Below are 22,390 nucleotides of genomic sequence, written 5' to 3' on the forward strand. Positions count from 1 at the left end.
AGGGCTACTTATATTAGGTTATACGAGTTGGGTCGAGTCGAAAGAATTTCAAAAATCCAAACCTATAATATCTATTTATTAGGTTTATGTGAACTAACAGCTAGGTAAAACAGTTATTATGTTATCATGAAAAGGCCACCAATTTCAATCTTAAACAAAAGAGAAAATTATACAGCAATCTAAAATCATAGATATTATATTTAGATTTGTTGACTTTAAATATTGAAATTCATACCATTAAAAACCTTCAATCAATTTGGTTATATTAATATAACAGTATATCGTAAACTTAATCTTGAATATATTTTAGTTCATTCTATGTTTGTAAAGATCATAGGAAGCTCCTTTAATGCAACCAAACAAAAAATAAAATCCAATCCATATGTAAAGGATAATGACCACATATTGAAGCAAAAGAGAATTAAGCAAAGTACATAAAAAGTACAAACCTTAATTTTAAGTCATTAAAAGCTCACAAATAAAAAGATATAAATGGCTTTCTCAAATATTATTCAAAAAATGGAAACCTTAACACACCACCCAAGATCATTGTAGAACTCAATGTTTAAAATTCAAGTTTACCAAAAACACCAATAAACATACACACATGATGCATGCATAAATCATCTTTCTAGATCTATAAATTGTAAATAAACTAACTATATAATGATTTGTCAAGCATTAATGATTAAACACTAAAAATATCAAAGTTAGTTACCTGCAAATGCCCTTAATTTTTGTACTAACTATCATTCACTGTTATATGCAACTTGTCACCAAATTCAACAAAATAACAAATTAAACATGTTATATTTAAAATGCGTTAATTAATAAATCATAAAATAAAAGGTGTAAGTTTATAAGAAAAATTATTTGACTCGATGTTTTGGTAAGTTTCAATATCATCCATCAAGGTTCAGATGTCAAATCCATAATTCAACCAATTTTGACAACAAACAAATATCGAATGAATAAAACAATGAAATGACAAAAAAAAAAGGAAAGGTTGCAAAAAATCAACATCAAGACTCAATAGGAGAACCTATTATAAACATAAATTAGGATCTTGAGTTTTTAACTTATGCAAAATTTTACAACTACTAACATGTTATGAGGAAATAGTTATTAGCAATTGCATGTTATCAAACAATGAAATGACAAAAACTAAAAGGAAAGGCTATAGAAAATCATTGATGTCAACAAAGTTGAATTAAAATTTTAAAAAATAACAAGTTACCAACATCTAAAAAAATTAAATATAGGATCAGAATATCGTGGCTAACTAGTTATTGCCTTAGTTAAAATTTACAAAAACTTGACAACTAATATCTAGATTAACATAATTTAAACATAGAACATTGGAAAAGATGAAGCATCTCTTTCAAAAGTTGAGGCTATAATTGGCTAAAAACCACATGTTTATGCCATCACTAGTAATTTTGCTTATACCTAAGTTTAGCTAGGAAACACTCTATTCTAAAACAAAGGAAATTAGAAAACCTCTAGTTGATTCTCTTTGGTTAATACTGAAGATGATGACACGAGACAATTAATGTTTACACTTAACATTTTTTTCTCCATTTACTTTAAAATCCTAAAACTTCACTATTAATTTTACCTATTAAAAACATATAGAATTAATCCAAGTTAGCTAAACACAATTAATATAATGGTTCGATATAGTAAATTTTGACATAATACTTGAAGAATCATGCTTGAGAAATAGAGACTTGCTTAGAAAATAAGAAAAGATGGTTGTAGTACAACTAGAAAGGCAAAGAAAAGGGTGGGTTACGAGTTGAGTCATGAAGGAGATTGAGAGAGAAGGGTTAAGGGGAGAGGGGGAACGGGGCGTGCGGTTGTGAGAGTTAATTTTAGAGTTTTAGTCTTTTGAAGATAATTTTCTATTTATACCCATGTTCAGTTAACAATATTTTTAATTTTTAGTTGAACCGGGTTGATTCGGTCAGGTTCAATTGGTTTCGGGCTTTTGAAACTAAAACTAAAACTAAACTAAACTGAATTTTTTCGGTTTTCTAATCGGTTTTTTCAGGTCTTTTCTCAATTTGGTTTTTTTAGTTAATTTGTTTTCTTATTTTTCTCAATTTAATCAGTTTTATATTACAACATTCATTTTATTATTAATATAATTACTGTTTTACTATCATCCATCAATAACCCTCCATTAACACCATCACTTAACCACTAACACCTCAGCCACAATCATGAACACTACTTGACTAAGAGCCTGTTTGGGAGTACAGTTGAAGTTGCTTTTCAAAGTGTTTTTCGCTTAGAAATGCATCAAAATATTGTTTTTTTTACATCAGCATATTAAAAGAATAAAAAAACACTAAAAAAATATTAATTTAAAGCTAAAAAATAATAAAATAATAAAAAAATGTGGTTGGGCCACAATGTCAAACAATCTATAAGTCATTAATGTAATCATGACTTTATCATTATTTTCACCGCCACCACCATCATTTTAACACCATCACTACCATATCAATAATAACCACAACTATTCATTGCCTCCTCCACTACCATTATCTAGTTATTAAAATAATTATCACTACAATTATTATTTTATAACTATTATTATTATTATTATTATTATTATTACAACCATCACAACTAACATCACTGCAATCACTATGACACCATCATTATTTATATCACCAGCATATAAATGTTTTCAATCTTATTATTATCATGAAAAATTATTAATGAAAAATATTTTATCTGACATGATTTTTTTTTATCCAAACAATAAAATATAACTTATTTTTCAAAATAATATTTTCCTAAAAAACAAACGGATCCAAATACAGTGTAAATAGTTCCATAAATGAAGATTACTGTAAGTACGGAAAGTAAGCTTTAGTTTGATTGATCTGTTGCTTGCATATTGATTGAAGTACGATGAACATTGTTATCAAAATAAACCTAAACTTTAGTCTAGCTTACCTGTCCAAACACATACACTCACGTATATTTACACAAAATCAAGAGGAGGTAACATCATATTATCAAACCTGGCCTGGAGGTTGACTCGGTTAAAGGGATGTGTCCTGAGCCACATGAGTTGACCTGGGTCAACCCAAATATTTATTAAAAAAAACATTTGAGGTTTTAATATTTCACATAAAAAATTAATTAAGAAACAATCCATGTGGATGTAAACTATACATGTTGTAAATAATAAAGTTTAAAAGATTATTTCAAAAGGTTTTTTATGCCACATTGAAATGATATTATCTTCTTATTTTAAGTTGAAGTATTTAAATTAAAAAGATTTTTTTTATCTCATATTGAAAAAACACAACCTTTTCTCTTATGAACATATCGTATATATACTAATGAGCTTTCAATCCCACATTGAAAAAACTAAAAGTTTCTTTTAATGTTTATATAATGAATTTTAATATGAGTTAGTAACCAATATGGAAAAGAGCCCCTCAGGCCTCGTTATACATTAATTTAATTTTTATGTTTGTTAAGAAAATGTAATTTTTGTTCCACATGGAAATGTTCATGGACATGCTATAAAAAAAAAAATATATATATATAATGTTAGTTAAATCTAAGATAATTTTTTTAAAAAAATGTATCTATCGGGTTTTGTTGGGTCACAGGTTGCCTTGGCCAACCAAACAAAATTCACCAGGCCAATTGTAAGTCAGGTTTTCACCAAATCCAGACCCAGCTAGAACCTCAGTTCATCCAGATCTTGGATCAACTTATCAAGTCAGACCAGTTCTAATAACCAGGGATAACACTTGCAATTTGCATTAAATTACCACCACTGACTGGATTGCTTTTATATTTCAAAAGTTATTAATTATACCAAGCCGACAATACTCTCTTTTAACCTTGTAAGAATGAATTCATAAATTCACAATGACATGGGTGTAACAGTTAAGAATATAATACAATTCAATCATTAAAAAAAAAACTAAAAGGGATCATCTAGCTTTTTCCTGTTCATTGTAAGGAAAAATATTTTGATTATTTGTCTTTCACTTTACTTAACAATTGTCTTGGAAACAGGGATAAATTTGTTTTTTTTGGATTCAAATGTCTTAACCTGCGATAGCTTGTATTTTCTTACTAAATTTTTTATTTAATTTTGATCTTTTTTACTAGGTGTTTTTTTATTAAGTCTAATATTTTTTTTCTTGATTTTTTATGAGTTTTTTTTTTATCATTTTGCATAAAATAATTTGTCATTGAGCTTTGCTATTTTTTTCACTTTTCTTTCTTTTTGGTTATTTTGATAGCAGATTTAACAGATTAATCTGGGTTAACCTGAGTCGATACGATATGTTTTCATCTCAATATTTAAAAAAAAATGTTTTCAAATTTATTTTTATTCAAACTAAGTTTTTAACTATTATTTACATTTTTTAACTATTAATCTAACCCGCAACCTAGCGCGGTGCAATCATCTATTATATTCTAAGCTTCCAACTTGTCATGGCCGAGAGAAAAATTGGGATATATTAAATTTTCTTTCTTCCTTTGCCCGATTTAACAACACAACCTGGATGGAACATTTGTTTCAACTCATTTTCAATCCATCTAGTACTTGTCTTGCCCCCTTGAATGAACATTTTTGCGAGTGCTTCTCACCTTTAATCATGAGGCAATTCTTGAAATTTTGAATGAATAAGGATTGATATTTAAATTTTTTGGATTTTGTTTCTTTTTGCATTTTCAAAATATTTTTAAATAAATTTGATTTTTTTATTTGTTTTAAAATATTATTTTAATGGTTATAGTTCGTTTTAATGTTTCGGTGTTAATAATAAATTTTAAAAAATAAATAAAATATTAATTTTATAAATTTTTAAGTTAAAAAAAACTGGTGTTAAAATTAAATATTTAAATTTAATGTTTCTTGGGAAGCTACATCACAAAACTTTATTGCCTGATAATTTAAGTCAATTGACAATCAAGGGCAATCCGTCAATTTCCCATAGTGGACCACTTCTACATTCCCTTTCAATCAAGCGGCTGTTTTGTCCAGGCTCCCTACTTGAAGCCCACCGTTGCTGTTTAGCTCTACTGGAACATCTCTCTCTCCTCTGCCTACCTTTATTATTTCTGTTTGATATTAAAATAAATATTATTTTTAAAAATATTTTTTATTTTGAAATATACTAAATTAATATTTTTTAAAAAAACATTTAGATACACTTGGAACCCGGACCCACTGTCCTAAATAACCAAAGAACAACCGACACTTCCCGCGAGAAATTACAGCACGCCCGTTAAAAAAGGGGGTGGTGGTGGGCCCGTAAAAGTAAGAATCCTTTTAACGGGTGAAACTTCGCGTGGAAGACAAATGAGGTGGGGGCCCATATTATATCGGTGGGCCTGTCTGTCCTGTAGTGTCTCACTATTTCTATTAGTATTCCACCAAAACCTGACTTGGCAACTGAGAATCTTGTTGCCGCCAAAAATAGTTTTTCTATCTTTCTTGTTTCATTTTGATTTCTCACTCATCCTCGGTAAAAAATAATAATAAAAAAAAATCTTCTCCAATAATAATAAGAGTTTAGGATCAAAAATTTGCTTTTACTGTAGTCTAAAGTTCAAGTCATGTAATTGCTAATATGATTGTCATTGTAGGCTTACATGATCATTAATTTCAAGACCCGTGGGATTAGTCGAGGTACACACAAGCTGACTCAGACATCCACATTAATAAAAAAAAATTAAATTAAATTGTGCTGTGGAATATATCAAGATTAAAGTACTTGATGGATAAGCTTGAAATATAAATATAGACCAAATCATTCATTTTATGTTTTCTCTTATTCATAAAAAAAAAATCACTCTGTAATTAATTAATTCAGTCAATTAAGCACTTGGATTTTTGTATTTCAGATAAGTGAGTGTAATTTTTTAAAATTTCAAAATGAAATATTCAGTAAAAAGAGTGGAATAGATAATGAAGTTAATAGAAATACGAGGAAAGTTAATGATAATGGATAAAATGTAGGGAATACTTTATTTTTTTTAATTGGTGAGATAAATTTTTAATTTCAGGAAATTATACTTAATTTGCTAAAATAAAAAGATACATGTGTTAATTGATGGAATTAATAAAATTAGTTTTTTTAATGATTTATGAAAAACATGGTGCAAAATAAAATATTTTTTTTCCTATTTTATATGGTTGATTTCTTTTCTTCCTTTCGCTTCTCTATTTTTTATTTTATTCATTTTTATCATGATAATTTAAATTATAATATTTGATTTATACATTAGCATGCATGCATCGCTCTAAATATAATATTACATTCAAATCTAGGACAACTTAGATTTGAACTGTAGTATTAAGATTTCAAACCAAATCAAAAGATACCAAACACACAAATAAATATACACACGAAAAAAGAAAGGAGAAATAAAGAGTTCATACATTATTTTCTTCATTCTCATATACTGCTCCCAACAAAATAAAGAAGATGTAGACTAACTAAATTAAAAATATTTTATCTTAAAGCTATGTAGATAGGTCGTCCACATTATACAAAACAAACTAAATAAATTGCCCACGCTACACCACCGCAGGCTAGCTCAAATTTTTTCCATCATAAAAAGAGGATGCTAAGGTAATGGAAGTGTTTTTAAAGAAGCAAAACACAATCGAGAATCGGGTCACTACCTTAACTGGATTTAATAAGAGCCCGAATAATTTTGATAATACAAATTCAAAAAATGCAATGACAACAAATAAACTGACAACAAAATCAACAATGAAAAAAGATAAAACAACTCACCTGAACCCATCAAGGTTAGCATGTCAAATATGCGACCTAGTTGTGATACCATGGTAACCCCGTCGAAAGTAAATTGAATAAAATAATGAAGTTCAATTATCAAACAAGTTGAAGGGCGCAATTGAAAAAAATAATTCGTACAAAACAACAGGAAAAAAAAAAGATTTAAGCCAATCTAGGTTAACTCGTTAACTTAATGACCAAGAATATAGGATTGGGACAACCTCGTAGACAATAAAGAAAAAAGTGTTAAGTTCACTTCTCAATAAATCAAACACTGAAGGATGAAATTGAAAAAAAAACCTAAAAAAATACAGAAGTTAGCATATGTTAATATCTAAAACCCATGGTCATGAGCACAGGACCAACGTCATGAATGCAAACCCTAAAAAATAACCAAGTAAAATTCTCAACCACAAAATATTGAGGAGAGAAATTAGGGGAAAAGGCAAAATGATGATATTGAAAATAGCAATAAAAAAATGGGGCCAAATTTGACATCAAAGTAAATTGAAATCAAATGCTAAAGGATGATATTGAAAATAAAATTTAATTAAAAAAAAAGATTAAAAAAAATAAATAATAATTAAAAGAATGAGGACCAAATTTGATATATAAATTAAATGAAACCCAATGATGAGTGACTAAATTGAAGAAAAGAATTAATAAAAAAAGATAAAAAAACAAATAGCAATAAAAAAAAATAAGAACTAAACTGAACATAAAAAATAAATAAAAAGATAGTTTTGTATTTTTCCAAAGAGAAGAGAGAGAAAAGGAGAGGACAAGAAAAAAGTCTGTCAGAGCCACACCGTTAGTCTGCAAGAGACACGTGCCCCTCAATAATGAAGATCTTAATGTGCCTCTCCCAACATCGTTGTGGAAGGTGGTGTTAGGTCATCAAAAGAGAACACATGGGGTGCCCAAAAAGTGCAAGCTCCTCCTACTTATTAACGTGTGCGTTGTAATCTCTAATAACTTTTTTTTCTTTTTTTATTTATTAAAAAACTAGATTGCCCCTTACCCCCACTTGATAATAATGAAAAAATTAGGATCAAAAGATCAAAAAGCCCTTGACACAAGTTATAGGGTTTTTTATTTTCTAAGGTTACTTTAGTCATTTTATTGTACTTTTAAAGAGAAAAAAAATGAAAATACCCCTAATCAATAGTTAATCAAATTATACTTTTAAGGGTGTTTTAGCCATTATACTGTGCAAAAAAAGGGTTAAAAAATTAATTTACCCACACTCAATCTAATAATGACTAGATAGGTGGTCTATGCTATGCCGCGAGCTGAGTTAAATTTTTTACAATATAAAAACGATATCCAGTCGATGATAACCTAAAGCAACTCAGGTTAATTTGATTAGCACACTATCCAGAAAATAAGATTGGAGTAACCTCAGAGAAAGAAAAGTGGAAAAAATCACAAAGCTCAAAACCCAATAATCTAATGTCAAATGATGAAATTGAAAAGAAAATTTAAAACCAAAAACATCAGAGAAAAAATTTAAGTCAACTCAGGTTAACTTGACTAACATGTTACCCATGAAATAAAATCGAGATACAAGCCTTTAATTTATTTTTTTAAAAAAAGAACATATGAAAAAAGACCAAAGTTAAATCAATAAAAAAACTTAGTCTACCCGAGTTAACTTGACTAACCTGAACCCGAAACAACCTCGCAAAACAAAGTGAAAAAATCAAAAAGCTGAAGGGCTAATAATTTAATACCAATGATAAAAGTGGAAAAAAAATAAAGAAAAAATTATCAAGAAAATGTTTTTTTTTTAAAAAAAAATTAGTTTGTAAAACAATTACTAAAACAAAGACTGAACTTAAACTAGGCTAAAATTCGAAGTCAGTGACCCAAGTCAAGAGACTGAGATTACCCATAGAAGGCAAACATGAAAAAGTAATGAAGCAAAATTACCAATCATAAAAAATTAAGAAAACCAAACAAATAATAATCAAAACAATGAGAACCAAATCGAATACAAAAACTAAATGAAAGAATATAATTAGGGACTAAATTGAAAAATAAAAAAATTAAGAACATGATAAAAAAAAATAGCAATCAAAAGAATGATGGCCAGAATTGGATACAAAAAATAAATGAAATAACATTTTAAGGGAAAACATTGTAAAACAATCAAGAAAATGATTAAAAAAAACAACAATAAAAAAAATAAAGACCATATTAGAAACAAAAAAATAAATGAAATAAAATTCTGAGGGATAAAATTGAAAAAAAATAAAAAAATAAAAATCAATAAAAATAAAAATAAAAATAATAAAAACTACAGTTGAAATAAATACAAACTAAATAACACAATTGAAGTTTGGAAGGTCGGGCATGGATCCCTAGGAAATGAAAGAGAAAAGAGTAAGGAGGCGAAAAAATTCAATAGCTGTCTAACTAACACGAATTGAAATGCACCCTCCATCCCATTGGTTGCCCCGCCACACTAGCTTTAAGGTAAAATGGATTGGTATTTTCAGTTGTCAGACGTCGCCGCATACATCACTTAAAAGGCACAAGCAACGTCCATTTATCGGCGCTTGCATAGCCACGGTCTTGACTTTTTATTTTTTATAATTTTTATTATTTGTTAAAAGATTTATTTTTTTAATTTTTATTCGTTAATATTCACACAAATGGCTTTTTTATATATAATATTTGGGAATTGGTTAAAATATGTCCACCATTCTTCAAGTTTTAATAAATTAGATTGAGTTCTTTAACTCCCAATTTTGAATTTGACTTTCCTTCAGCTATTTTCTATTTCAGATCAAGTCCTTCCATTAGCTTTTGTATTATTCCATTTATAAGATAATGGATTTTGGCACATGAATTTACGTGAATGCTTTAAAAATAAAATAAAAATTGACTTTAAAAAAGATATTAGTAAAATATAGTTATTCGGAATTAACCTACAAACTTACATCACAAAATAAATAAATAAAAAACAAATGTGTAAGAAATGTACACTAAAAACTTTAAATTAACTTACACTATTTTTAAACGTTTTATGAAATCTAAGCTCTTTATAAGAAAATATAATTAATTTCTAATGTGAAATTAAATTAATCTAAGCTCATATATAGTAATTGTGATTACGAAACAGTCTAGTGATTGAAAGATTGATATTATCAATTTACTAAAAACCAAAGAAGAAATAGAGAAGATTGACGCTAACCAATATTGCATTGCATCAAGGAACAAGAGACAAAGAAGAAAAGAATGATAAACATTATAATCTGAATGGTGTGTGTGAGATAGAGGCATCTCTATCCATGACTTAAAGTAAATTGAAAAAAAAAAGAAATACATTAAAAAAAAAGTAAAATCAATTGAAACTTTCAATCCATAAATAAGATACACAAAAAAAATTTGTTTTCAATAAAATCAATTAAAAATATTAGAGTAAGAAAAGTGAAATCAAAAATTTTATGTGCATAAAGAATAATTAATGATATTGTATTAGTTATTACTCTCTAAAATTCAAGTAACTAGCAGCGTCCTAATTGGTCCATGAAATTCATTTTGAAGAAAGAGACTAACAAAAGAAGTAGTTAAGACTCATAAGATATCACTAGTTACTTTATGATTATTGTAAAAAAAAATTAGTGAAACAATGTTAACCTTTAAAAAGATTATATTTGTTGCAAAATGTCAAAAGAATAATTGAACAAGATTGTTTCCAAACTTCTTAATTCTTTACACTAAGTTTCAGAGCAACTTAAGAGATAGGTGTATTTAAAAATATCTATTTGAAAAGAAACAGGTCAAACAAAAAGTAAGAGAAAACTAAGCTATGAAATATAAGAAGTTTTAAATTTAAGATTATTTATTGCTTTTCTAACTTAGGGAAAGGGAAGTGTTATATTTAAATATAAGAATAAGTGAAGAAGAACTACACATAAGTTCTTAATGATTTCTCATAGTAGGTGGTGGGGTGTTCATGAATCAAGTAGAAGTCAATAATATGTCCAACCTCTCATTTATATATTCTTAAAAACCAACTCCACATACAAAAATATTAAAATTAATATAGTTGGGTTTGATTATATGTTTGTCATATAAGATGGATATTTAATATGTTTTATAAAACATAAGAATACACACATATATAAACAGAGAGATACAATAATTTACCATTGTTAACGTGGTTAATTGAGGGGGAGGGGGGGATTCCCTTTCTATGGATTATATTTATATGGTATTAAATTACCCACAATTGTAAACTAAAAATTAACAATGCACTACCTCATTATAATAATTATTAAAATCCAAAAATCTAATGATCAAGTCATGAAAAGCTTCAAATTGAATTTAGGCTTTTCATGGACTACGGACTACAATGTGACTAGGCTTGTTATTGATCATATAAGCTGATAATGACTTTTCTGAGCTTTCCTGTAAAATAAGTTTTATATTGAATCAGGGGATCTTTTAATACTTAAGTTAGTAAAACATGGGAGGGAAATAATGTACAAGAAAGTAAATAACATGAAGAGTGTAAATGTAAAGGTTGTATGTTCTATCTAAGCTTGTTAAATGGTTACTTGTTGTTCTTGGAATTGTTGCATGACTGCTTGTGGTTCCTGGTATTGTTGCTGGTTCTTTTTCTTACTTGATGACTAGAGGAATTTATAGACCTTCATCACAATTGCCTCGTTCAGCGTGAAGTTACAGTTAGTTCATAGTTCATAGAGTTACAACTTAATAGTAGAGAGCCTTATGATAAATGGAGAAATCATTGCTCGTCTCATAGAGAGTGCTACTACAAGCACATGATGAGTGGAGAGTGGAGGTGTAGGTGCCTTGTGGTGAGCAATGTCATAGGTACCTTGGTCACTGTGCTTGTTGTGCTATTAGTGAAAAAGTTGTAAATTCGCAATTCATTGATGGCTATTGGTGAGAAAAGTGGTGCTTACTCTACATGAAAAAATTTGATGTGTGCTCACTCTGACTTTTTAGGACTGAAAAAAATACATTAAAGTGTGTATCAGTAGTTAAAAAGTTTTTGTGATACAGGGTTGAGATTCGAATATTTTTCTGGGGTCAGAATGAGAGAATAAAAATGGTAATCTGTTCAAGTTATAGCCCAAATGGGCTGCTTTAAAAATTTATGGTTTGTTCGTGTAATGCACACACTAATAAGTGGGTCACTCGTTTTTAGATGGTGCATGTATCCCACTTTGGCTATGAAAGAAAGCCTTTCAAGATGTGTATGGATTTGTCTCATCGAAATCATTATAATTGTAGTCTATGGTTGTTCACATTGAAGCTTCATATGACATCATTGTGTCTTTCTTTCTCTTTCTTTTTTTTTTCTTTTCTCTCTCTCATGCTTGCCAACTTCTTCTAATTTCTTTCTTTTTTGTCTCTATTTTTAGCTGTCATTTTCTTCTGTTTTTATCTATAAGCCTAAACAGACTGTTATATATATATATGTGAATAATTTAGATTTCTAAGATAATAAAGGATCTACAGGAGACAATAAGATATTAAATAAATCAAAATAACATAAACATCATATGATACAAGATTTCAAATAAAGGTTCATATTAATTTTACGGCATCATAAAACTTTCAAATTGAAAAAAAAAATCTAAAATCATAGGAGTTTTAAAATAATTGTTTAAATGTGTATATACATTATATGAGAAATTGTTAAATATATTAAAAGTTCTATTCGTTCTTCTCACACAAACACGGAATTCATTATGAAATTATTTTCAATAATATTGAATAATTCCTCTATATTATGTATCTCTCCCTCTCTCAAAGTAGAGAGAATATCATCTTCTCTGGTTAGGAGCCCTTTTCTTTTGGTTATAGAATATCTTCATTCTTAAATATCTTTGTCTTATTTTTATCACTTGTATTTTTTTTCATCTTTGTTTCTAATTGTGATATCTATTTGTTCCCTGGGTTTTAAATCATTGTGATCAAACTCTTTATCCCTAGAGTTCTCCTAAAGGTTAAAAAAAAAAAAACAATTTGGTTCTTGGAGGTTATTAAAAAATAGTTGTTTAATGTTTCTTCTACTTAAAAAAACTATGAATGATTTTTCTGTAAAATTACACCACAATGTGTTTTTTTTTTTAAATGATTTGAAATCATGATGATAAAGCTAGTAGACGGATCCATGGCAACTAGATTTCAATCCTTATAATGGATGGCTTCAAGTGGTTTTGATCAAGTGCATGATTTCTAATAATCTAATAAAGATTTAATTCAATCATGGCTAGAATTGATCACAATTATTAAATCTTACATGGTTTGATGGGTCAACCTGAAATTTAATTGATCAAAAACTTAATTTAAGCTAAATTTTAAATGAAAAGAGATAACCTGGTTAACTTGACGGATAAATTTATGATTTGTTTCTCTATTTAAAATTTGATTTTTTAAAATCTTTAAAACAATATCATTTATTTTTTAAAAAACAAAAAACTAAAACAACATCGAAATCCAACTCTAATAATAATAATAATAATAATAATAAATTTCAATTTTTTTTCTTAATTCAGTCTCTTATTTATTTCTATCATCGTGATTTTAGATCACCACCTACTCTGCCTGGGTATAAGGGAAAAAAATCAAACCTTTTCATTTGAAATTTTACTTTACTTAAAATCCTTACAAGGTTTTTTTTAATTAATATAGGTGTCCGAGCCAGTTTATATATATTTTGATTAATTTTACGGGCTCTAAAATTAATAACCATATAAATTTTTAATAATCTTGATAGAATTCAAACTTATAATTATTAAAATACAAATTTAAAATATGATGAATTGAACTACTCAGAGTTTCCTCGCAAGGTTTATTGTTTTGACATGAGATGGATAACAGAGTCAGAACCCATTCTCAGCATCTCGCTGGCCCGTCAACTGAGGCCTGCCTTCAATGACTGTGGGGGGGGGGGGGGGGGGGGGGGGGGTTTTCTCCCCCTTCTAACCATTTACGACTGCAAGCCCAAAGTCCTTCAACCTCTTAGAATTTCAGGGTTTTAGGTCTCACTTCACGTTCCTAAACCCTTCCTCTCTCATTTTTGCCACAACTTGGAGTCCCAAAAAGCAGCCATGAATCGAGCGAGAACAATCCTTAAATGTCTTAGACTCTACAGCTCGGTCTGCTCGAATCAGCTTTCCACAACGCGGTCACTCTCCACTCAGGTGACTCACTTCTCTTTCTCTCCTTTCTCTTTGCGCGCTCTCTCAAATCATTCTCATAATACTACTTACCGGTTCAATACCCATCAAAAGCTATACTTCTCATCAAAACCAAACTCAATTGTAGAGCTTTTATCGACAAATGAATGGTCTGCAGAGTTGGAAAACGATTTGGAAAGTTTGAATCCCTCCTGGACCCATGAGACAGTCATCTATGTTTTGAAGAAACTAGATAAAGACCCACAAAAGGCGTGGGATTTCTTTAATTGGGTCAGTGAGAGAAATGGGTTCAGACCCAGTTCCTTGCTTTATAGTTTAGTTCTTAGAATAGTTGTTAGCAAGGATTCAATGAAGAAGTTTTGGATTACCATAAAGAAAATGAAAGAAGAAGGGTTTTATATTGATGAAGAAACTTATTTAACCATTATGGGGATCTGTAAAAAAGAAAAAATGGCTAATGATGTGGCGGCTTTGAAGCATTTTTATGATAGGATGATTGATGAGAATGCTAAGGATAATGTAGTGAAGGATGTTGTTCGTATTATTTTGGAGAGAGAGTGGAATAAGGAGGTTGAGAAAAAATTGGTGGGAATGAGAATTGTGCTGACGGATAATTTTGTGATTAGAGTATTGAAGGAGCTTCGGAGTTATCCTGTGAAAGCCTTGAGGTTCTTCCAATGGGTTGATAGGCGTGAAGGGTATCAACACAATACTGTTACGTATAATGCCCTTGTGAGGGTTCTTGGTAGGGATGACTCGATTGGGGAATTTTGGAGTGTTGTTGATGAGATGAAGAATGCGGGTTATGAGATGGATATCGACACTTATATAAAGATTTCGAGGCAGTTTCAGAAAATCAAGTTGATGGAGGATGCTGTCAGGCTTTATGAATTTATGATGGATGGCCCATTTAAGCCCTCAGTTCAAGATTGCTATATTCTTCTACGAAGCGTCGCGGCAAGCGATAATCCAGATTTGGATTTGGTTTCTAGGGTTGTAGATGGATACAAGGCAACAGGAAATTCCCTTTCTAAGTCTGTTTATGATGGGATGCATAGGTCCTTCACGAGTGCAGGGAAGTTTGATGAGGCAGAAAAGATTGTGAAAGCTATGAGAGATGCAGGGTATGAGCCCGACAACATCACATACAGTCAGTTGGTTTTTGGACTCTGTAAATCAAAGAGATTGGAAGAAGCATGCAAGGTTTTGGATGAAATGGAAGCAGGAGGATGCATTCCAGATATCAAGACTTGGACCATTTTGATTCAAGGGCATTTTGCTGCTAATCAAGTTGACAAGGGATTATTGTGTCTTGTCAAGATGACAGAGAAAAACACTGATCCTGATGCTGATTTGCTGGATGTGTTAGTAAAAGGTTTCCTCAGTCAAAGGAAGATGGATGGTGCTTACACATTTCTTGTGGAGATGGTGAACAAGCTTCGTTTGGTACCTTGGCAAGCTACTTATAAACTTCTAATTGAAAAGCTCTTACAAGTAAGAAAGCTCGAAGAAGCAACAGACCTTCTACGCTTAATGAAGAAGCATAACTACCCGCCTTTTCCTGAGCCTTTTGATCAATATATATCCAAGTTTGGGACTGTGGAGGATGCTGTGAATTTCTTTAAGGTGCTAAGTGTGAAGGAGTATCCATCATCTGTCGCTTACCTTCGAATGTTGGATTCCTTTTTAAGAGAAGGCAGAGATTCTGAAGCCAGAGATCTGTTGTTCAAGTGCCCTCACCATATCCGTAAAGATCATAAAATCAGCAAACTTTTTGGTTCTGCAAAGACGGGTGATAAGACTGCTTGACTTTTCTTTTATTTTTCTAGTATACATGAAATTTGTAAGTTATGCCATCACGAAACATCGTTGGAATCTTTTATATTTTCATGTGGTTGAAGCCACATTTGTTCGAATACCTGTTTGTTTTTCTAGTATAATTCATGTCTTGCTCTGGGTATTAGTTTAGTTCCATGATCATGGGACCTATTAATTTCACGTGTGATTTTAGTACATTTTTTTCCACATCAGATATTATTGGCCTCCCGAGTGAATGGGCTAGCTCGGCCATTTTTTTTTATTTTTTTTAATATTAAATTGATTGAAAATTAAGTTAAATATTTTTTTTATTTGTTTTTTTAAAAGTTAATAGAATCTGATAATCCGAGTTAATTTAAGTTGGTTAAATATATTATTTCAATACTTTTTTTACTATATTATTTTTTATCATTCAAGTTGTTTCGATTAAATAACATTAAGTTTTAATCCCTATATATTTTAATATTTTTTTAATAAAAAACACTTTAATAACAATTGAATATTTTTATATGTCCAGGAAAAATTTAATCTAACCTAGCGCAGAGCTGACAATTATCTAGACGACTATAAAATATTTGCCCGCCCACTTGTGGGTATACTTAACGCACAAGGGCTCTAGTTGCGGAGAGATATGTCGGGGCTAATCAGTTATTAGTTTTGCAAGACATTCAAAAGGAATTGAAGAAACATGTTAACACTCGGTATAGTTAACTATTTACATGGGAAGTTTTCTTCAATAAACTTCTACAAGAGCTGGCAAGAGCTTAAATAGGCAGGCAGGCTAAAAAAGATATCCAGTCTCTATGTAACTAATTATTTCATGTTATGAGCAACCCTGAAAACGGACAGGAATCTCATTCTGAAGATGCTGAGACATGAGTTGCATCAAAATACAAGGCAGGTCTTTTACATTTAGTGTTTGGCACATTTTTCAGATGGAGTAAAAGCTAATAATCAGGATTCAGGTAGCTCAGAATGCTCCCTCCTTGCTGTATCTATCATTGCACACAAGAATTCGCTAGCATTACAACTGTATGGATCTGAAAGAGCTCCATGTGCCAAAAATGGAAGTTTTCTTAATGATCTTCCACTCATCCCCTGCATAAGTTGATAAGAAGCCATGCAATTGATTACTAGATCATTAACAGGATTCACTAGGGATTGAAAGATTTACTGCTCACCTCACATGCCTCTGCAGCTTCAAGCAATTGCTTGCAAAAGTTCAGCACGGGCTGAGCTTCGGTTGGTGCATTTAATTTCTCTCTCAAGGTTGAATAATCTGGAAGCACGAGATGGTCAGAGCCCTGCAGAAATTGCAACAATCATTATAATGAGATTAATTTGACCATTCCATGTCCGCATGACATCAGTAGAGTTCTTGTGATTGAGGAATCAATAGAAAGCCTGAAAATTGAAACAGAATTGACACCTGGAAATTTGATACTATTCCTGTTCGCAGGAGTTCTTGCAAGCAGGATCTTAGAATTTCATAACGAGCTTGAAGAGTTGGAGGACCAACATATGCTTTGATGTCAGCTCGATCAACAAATGCAATATCTGCAACACAGTAACTGCTAAATCAATACATTATACCAATATATACAATATTCTTCCTGCTCAATACAAAATCTAAACATAAGAGAAAAGATGCATGCATTCTTTTGAATTCCATCAAATTATATTAGAGGGAATCTGATCTCGCTGGAAGAGAGAGAATATGGAATTCAAGCTAGCATCGAAGTCTGCAAAAACTGCTTGGTATTGAGATAGATCATTGGCTCACCAATAGCAGCAGTTATATTTGATGTAGTCAGGATGATCACATTTGGTGATGCTTTCAATTTGTCCATCTGCGTTAATAGAGCATTCACAACCTACAGGACATATTTCAACAAGCAGAAGGCATAAAAACCTCATAAGAAATCATGTTACTCATTTATTTATCTGACTTCGTTAAGGAAATCAGACTTTAGTTTGGGAGTAGACAAAAGTGGCAGTACTCGAATAGAATCTGAAGGTTCAGAACCAGATAATGCAGCTTTTCTAGCAGCAGCAAGGCTTTCAACTTCATCTGCAGCATTACCAAATCCATAGCATTACATGCTAGAATGAAAAGAGCCCAGTATTGGATATTAAAAAACATAATGTTGTCACAAATCTCACCAATCAAAACAAATACCAGATTGTTTTCTTCCTCTATCATTTCCTGTATTTTTTGGAAAAGCTTTGCAACCTGTTCCAATAAGCAAATTCAATGTTTTGAGATTTTGCCTAAATTGATCGGTCAAACAAGGTAGATAAATAACTAGATAAAGATCAGTGGGTTGAGAATTTGACATGAGCAGAGGAGTCATATTGGAAAGGAAATGATCTTGAAATCTACAAATTCTAAACCATTTGATTTTGCACAAGATAATATGAAAAATGCATCAAGGTGATTTCAAGTAAAACTCCAGTAAAAAGCAACTCCCATTGCATTGGAAAGGAAAACCATTACAAATAATTATGGTCTGTTTTCTGTTTCCTCTTAATGCAGTCTAACAGAAAAACCTTTTCCATGATATTCTTTTGTGTGTGGGTGTTTGTTGGGAGAGCGGGCAGGAGATTCAATAAAGATATAACAATTTTTACTTCCTAGTGGGAACATAGATTTACCAAGAAACATAGCTTAGGTTGACTTCAAACATGGACAAACAACCAAATCTCAAACAAACAAAGTTGTGACTTGCTAAAACCAGAGTTATACCACCAAACATCCAAATGAATATAATAAGCTAGTGCCAGAGGTAAAATTTCTCAAAGCTTATACAGCTTGACCACATACCAGCTTGCCACTTTCAGAGAACCATTTGCTAAACAAAGAATGAGCATTCACTTCAATCAATTGGCATTGGGGGTATCTGATTAAAAAGGAAGCGTAAAGCTGCAATTAATATGAAATGAATTTGTGATAAATTATGTTCATCAGAGAAGGTTATGTATAAACCTGGAGTTAAATCGTATTGATAGTTTCTGAGCCAATGCTTTACATAAAGATGTCTTCCCAGTCCCTGGAGGTCCATGTAAGAGAATAAGGCTGCAAACATGATGGATATACCAATTAAGCATCAATTTAAAGCATGACACATTAGAAGCAACAGCTTTCCAAATCTGGTTTAGATAATCTAAATGCATTTGTGGTTTTAAGATTTCATCCCATCCCAAATTATTGCATTAGTAGCAAAGCCAGTGCACTGAAAGGAGAATGCTGGGGGTAAAAAGGTTCCAAGATTCTCTACGGCCTCAAACTAGAGATTTTGTTTGCAAGAAAACTAATCTGAATGACCTGCAGAAATATTAAACAAGACTTCCTTACCGATTCCATGAAACAAGAAAAGGATTAACACCCTTTTCAGTAAAGAGCAATGCACTGGCTGCATACCGCAGCAACCTTTGCTTGAGCCCAGATTCATAAATTAAGCTACAAAAATCAAATTGCCATGCCATCAGTTCCTACATCAATTAACTTGAAAAATTAGGATCAACGGAAGTTTCAGACAAACCTTTCCCACATCCCATCAAATTCCATAGCTGGAAGGATCCATTCATTAAAGCTAGAAAGTTGGCCATCCCCACTTAGCTCCTCACATGGTCCTTCCTCACTAAGCTGGCAAAGCAGCAGTCATTTGAATTTTGAAACCACCAACTCAACAAAACATTACTTGAAAGTCAAAGAAACAACGGAGGCTCATGACACAAAAGGAAAAAGAAATTTATAAATATTGAATCAGCTACTCATGTTTACCACCTAGAACAGGTTATAACGTTGGATTTCCCCCTTTTTTTTTTCCTTACCCAAAACAAACGTTAAAGTGTCTCAAACAGGCATTAAAGAAACATTCCTATACTAGCCAAAAAAAAAAACACAGAAAGAAGAAAACCCAATAAACCTATCCAATCCATAGTACCTGAAAGACATGTACAACAGGTTTGACTTGCCAGAAAAGAAGAATATCATGATTGTTCACCCATTCATCTATGATACAAAAATATCACACAACGTTATTCAGCTGATAGACCAAAACAGCATTAACTTCCAAAACCTTTCATTTTCTTTTCCCCTATATCAGAAACCAAAGTAACAAAAAGAGAAAATTGAACGTATAATGAAATAAAAACCCAAACCTGTATCGCAGACACTTATTCTTTGTACATTTTCAAATAGAAATTGGTCATCAATTGGCACCGGAATTGGTCCATCAGCATAGCTTAAACTCCTCTTTTCAAGCATTCTATCAAATAAAGAGAAAACCAAGAAATTGTCTTGTCTTTTAAAATTAACAAACAAAATCCCACAAAACAAAACCTCAAAAAAAAAAAATTGAAATCGAACCTTTCAACAGCTAACCGAACATCTTCAATGCGAGCGGTGCTTGAGGGTTTTAAGCAAACTTCAACTGCATCAAAATAATAATAATAATAATAATAATAATAATAAAACACTTCAAATTAAGAGCTTCAAAATCAAAAGATAATAAATATGGAAAACAAGAGGTGGGTACCAGAAACGAGGAATTTGTGATGAGTGTGAATGGGGGAAGGGGATGAGGAGGGAAAAGAGACACCGTGTCCATCGGATTCATCATGGGTTGTGGTGGTTTCGATAGATTTTTGAATTGATATATCCATGGGAGTTGTTGCCATTTCTTTACACTGCAGTAGAGAATATTTTGGGTTTTTGTGGAGATTTTGGTGTGCCTAACCCTAATTTTTATTTTCCTTTCCTTTTTTTTTTGAAGTTGGGCGGGAAAGATGATTTTTTTGGTAGCGCCGTGTTTGTGTGGTTTTTGTTCACTTTTCATTCTTTTCGAGGTATTGTTAGGATTTTGATATCGATTATTTTTTAAAATATTTTTATTTAAAAATATATTAAAATAATTTTTTTTATTTTTTAAAATTTATTTTTATACTAGCATATTAAAACGATACAAAATTATAAAAACAAATTCATTTGAAGAAAAAAAATTCAAAAGTTTTTAAAAATGCTTCATAAACACAAAAATAAATACATTTTTAGGTAGTGTTTGATATTGTAGTAACAGTTGTTTTTTAAAATATTTTTTGCTTTAAAATACATCAAAATAATATTTTTTTTATTTTTTTAAAATTTATTTTTAATTTGAAGAAAAAAAAACAATTCAATTTTTTTAAAAAGCGCAACCTACCCGCATAAACAAACAGTATATTGGTGTTTGTTTGGTGTTGTGATGGATGATGCTTTTTAAAAGTATTTTTCGTTTAAAAAAATAATAAAATAGTTTTTTATATTTTATATTTTTAATATTAATATTAATATATTAAAATTATCAAAAAAATACTAAAAAAATCAATTTGATAATTTTTAAACCCAAATACATTTTTTAAAATATCTAAAATAAACATGAAATTTATATGTTTTTATAGGATGCACCGTGAAAATAAACACACTTTTAATATTGAAACTATGAGAATGGAGTTTTTATTCGATGTCAGCACAAAATTCTAGCATGGCATGAAAAATTGTAAAGAAAAAACATTGGAACTTGGAAATAAATGTATATCAAAGTTATACTTGTTAATTTCGTTCCATCCCGAAAATTGTGGTAACGAAAATTGGGTTTGTTTACTAACAATTTTTTTTTTTCATTTTCAATTTTTTTTACTTATTAATTTTTTTGATAATTAAAAAAAACATGTTCATTTATTAAGAATCTTAATAAATAGGATTGTTTTTTTTAAAAAAGATAAGAAATATATCAACACTATTTTCATAAGAAATCAAAATCATAATTTATAATAGTTATCTTAATATTTTATATTCATGATAATATAATGGTGAAATATTAATTTTATTTTGTTCAAGTAAAAATTATCATGAAAAAACTATATTAACAAAACCAAGAAGAATTGTTGAATTCCGTCTCTTCGCATAGCACTGTTTTTTTTTTCATCCTTTTTTTTTTGAGTTTTTTTATTTAATTATTTAACATTGTATTTATTGAAAATATATCCTTATAATTTATTCCTTCTTGTTTTTTTATGGGACTATCATTTTTAATCTTTCAAATTTTATCCTTATTTTTTAATTGAAATTTATTTTCTTGGGGATCATTTTTTAATTTTTCTCAATTCCACCCCCTATCGTTTTTTAATCTATAAACAATCTATTAAATTACAAATATTTTTCAATTTTATTCCCTATGATTTTTTTAATCTTTCAAATTTAATATTTATTTTCTTAATTGTTATTTATTTTGTTTGAGATTATTTTTTTTTTCAAATTTTATCCTTCTTAATTGTTTTTCTCTTAAATTTTATCCTTATTAGAATTTGATCTTCTAAGAGGCTAGACACCATTTGTCACGGGGTAATTTTTCGCTACGCGAATAAACCCGTGCGGCAGCAGTCCCTTGCTAGACTCAGCCTTCCATTGTCAATCCCACTCATGTTTGCCTAGTAACTAAGCAAGCGGAATACACAAGTAGAATAAGATAATCAAAGTGCACAACAAGCTTTATAGGAACTCTTTCCCAACCTTTATTGATCTCGTAAACAAATGGAACTATACAC

General features: G+C 30.2%; 2 protein-coding genes across 2 annotated transcripts; one reads left to right on the top strand and one right to left on the bottom strand.

Annotated features, from left to right (window-relative positions):
* The first annotated feature begins 13,761 nt into the window (after positions 1-13,761).
* LOC7453806 (pentatricopeptide repeat-containing protein At3g48250, chloroplastic) lies at positions 13,762-15,900 on the top strand. The gene has a single exon (XM_002321603.4). The coding sequence runs from the start codon at positions 13,895-13,897 to the stop codon at positions 15,791-15,793; it is 1,899 nt and encodes a 632-aa protein (XP_002321639.3). The 5' UTR covers positions 13,762-13,894; the 3' UTR covers positions 15,794-15,900.
* A 569-nt stretch (positions 15,901-16,469) lies between these two features.
* LOC7457781 (pachytene checkpoint protein 2 homolog) lies at positions 16,470-20,596 on the bottom strand. The gene is made up of 14 exons (XM_002322168.4): positions 20,344-20,596; positions 20,175-20,238; positions 19,967-20,073; positions 19,750-19,817; positions 19,345-19,448; positions 19,158-19,262; positions 18,789-18,878; positions 18,627-18,702; positions 17,966-18,035; positions 17,803-17,873; positions 17,586-17,676; positions 17,232-17,359; positions 16,984-17,106; positions 16,470-16,900 (listed from the first exon to the last, which is right to left on the bottom strand). Exons 1-14 carry the CDS (start codon positions 20,483-20,485, stop codon positions 16,757-16,759), a joined length of 1,383 nt encoding a protein of 460 aa, XP_002322204.2. The 5' UTR covers positions 20,486-20,596; the 3' UTR covers positions 16,470-16,756.
* Between the last annotated feature and the right edge of the window lie 1,794 nt (positions 20,597-22,390).

Source organism: Populus trichocarpa, chromosome 15 (genome assembly GCF_000002775.5).
Source record: "Populus trichocarpa isolate Nisqually-1 chromosome 15, P.trichocarpa_v4.1, whole genome shotgun sequence".
NCBI classification, from domain to species: Eukaryota; Viridiplantae; Streptophyta; class Magnoliopsida; order Malpighiales; family Salicaceae; genus Populus; species Populus trichocarpa.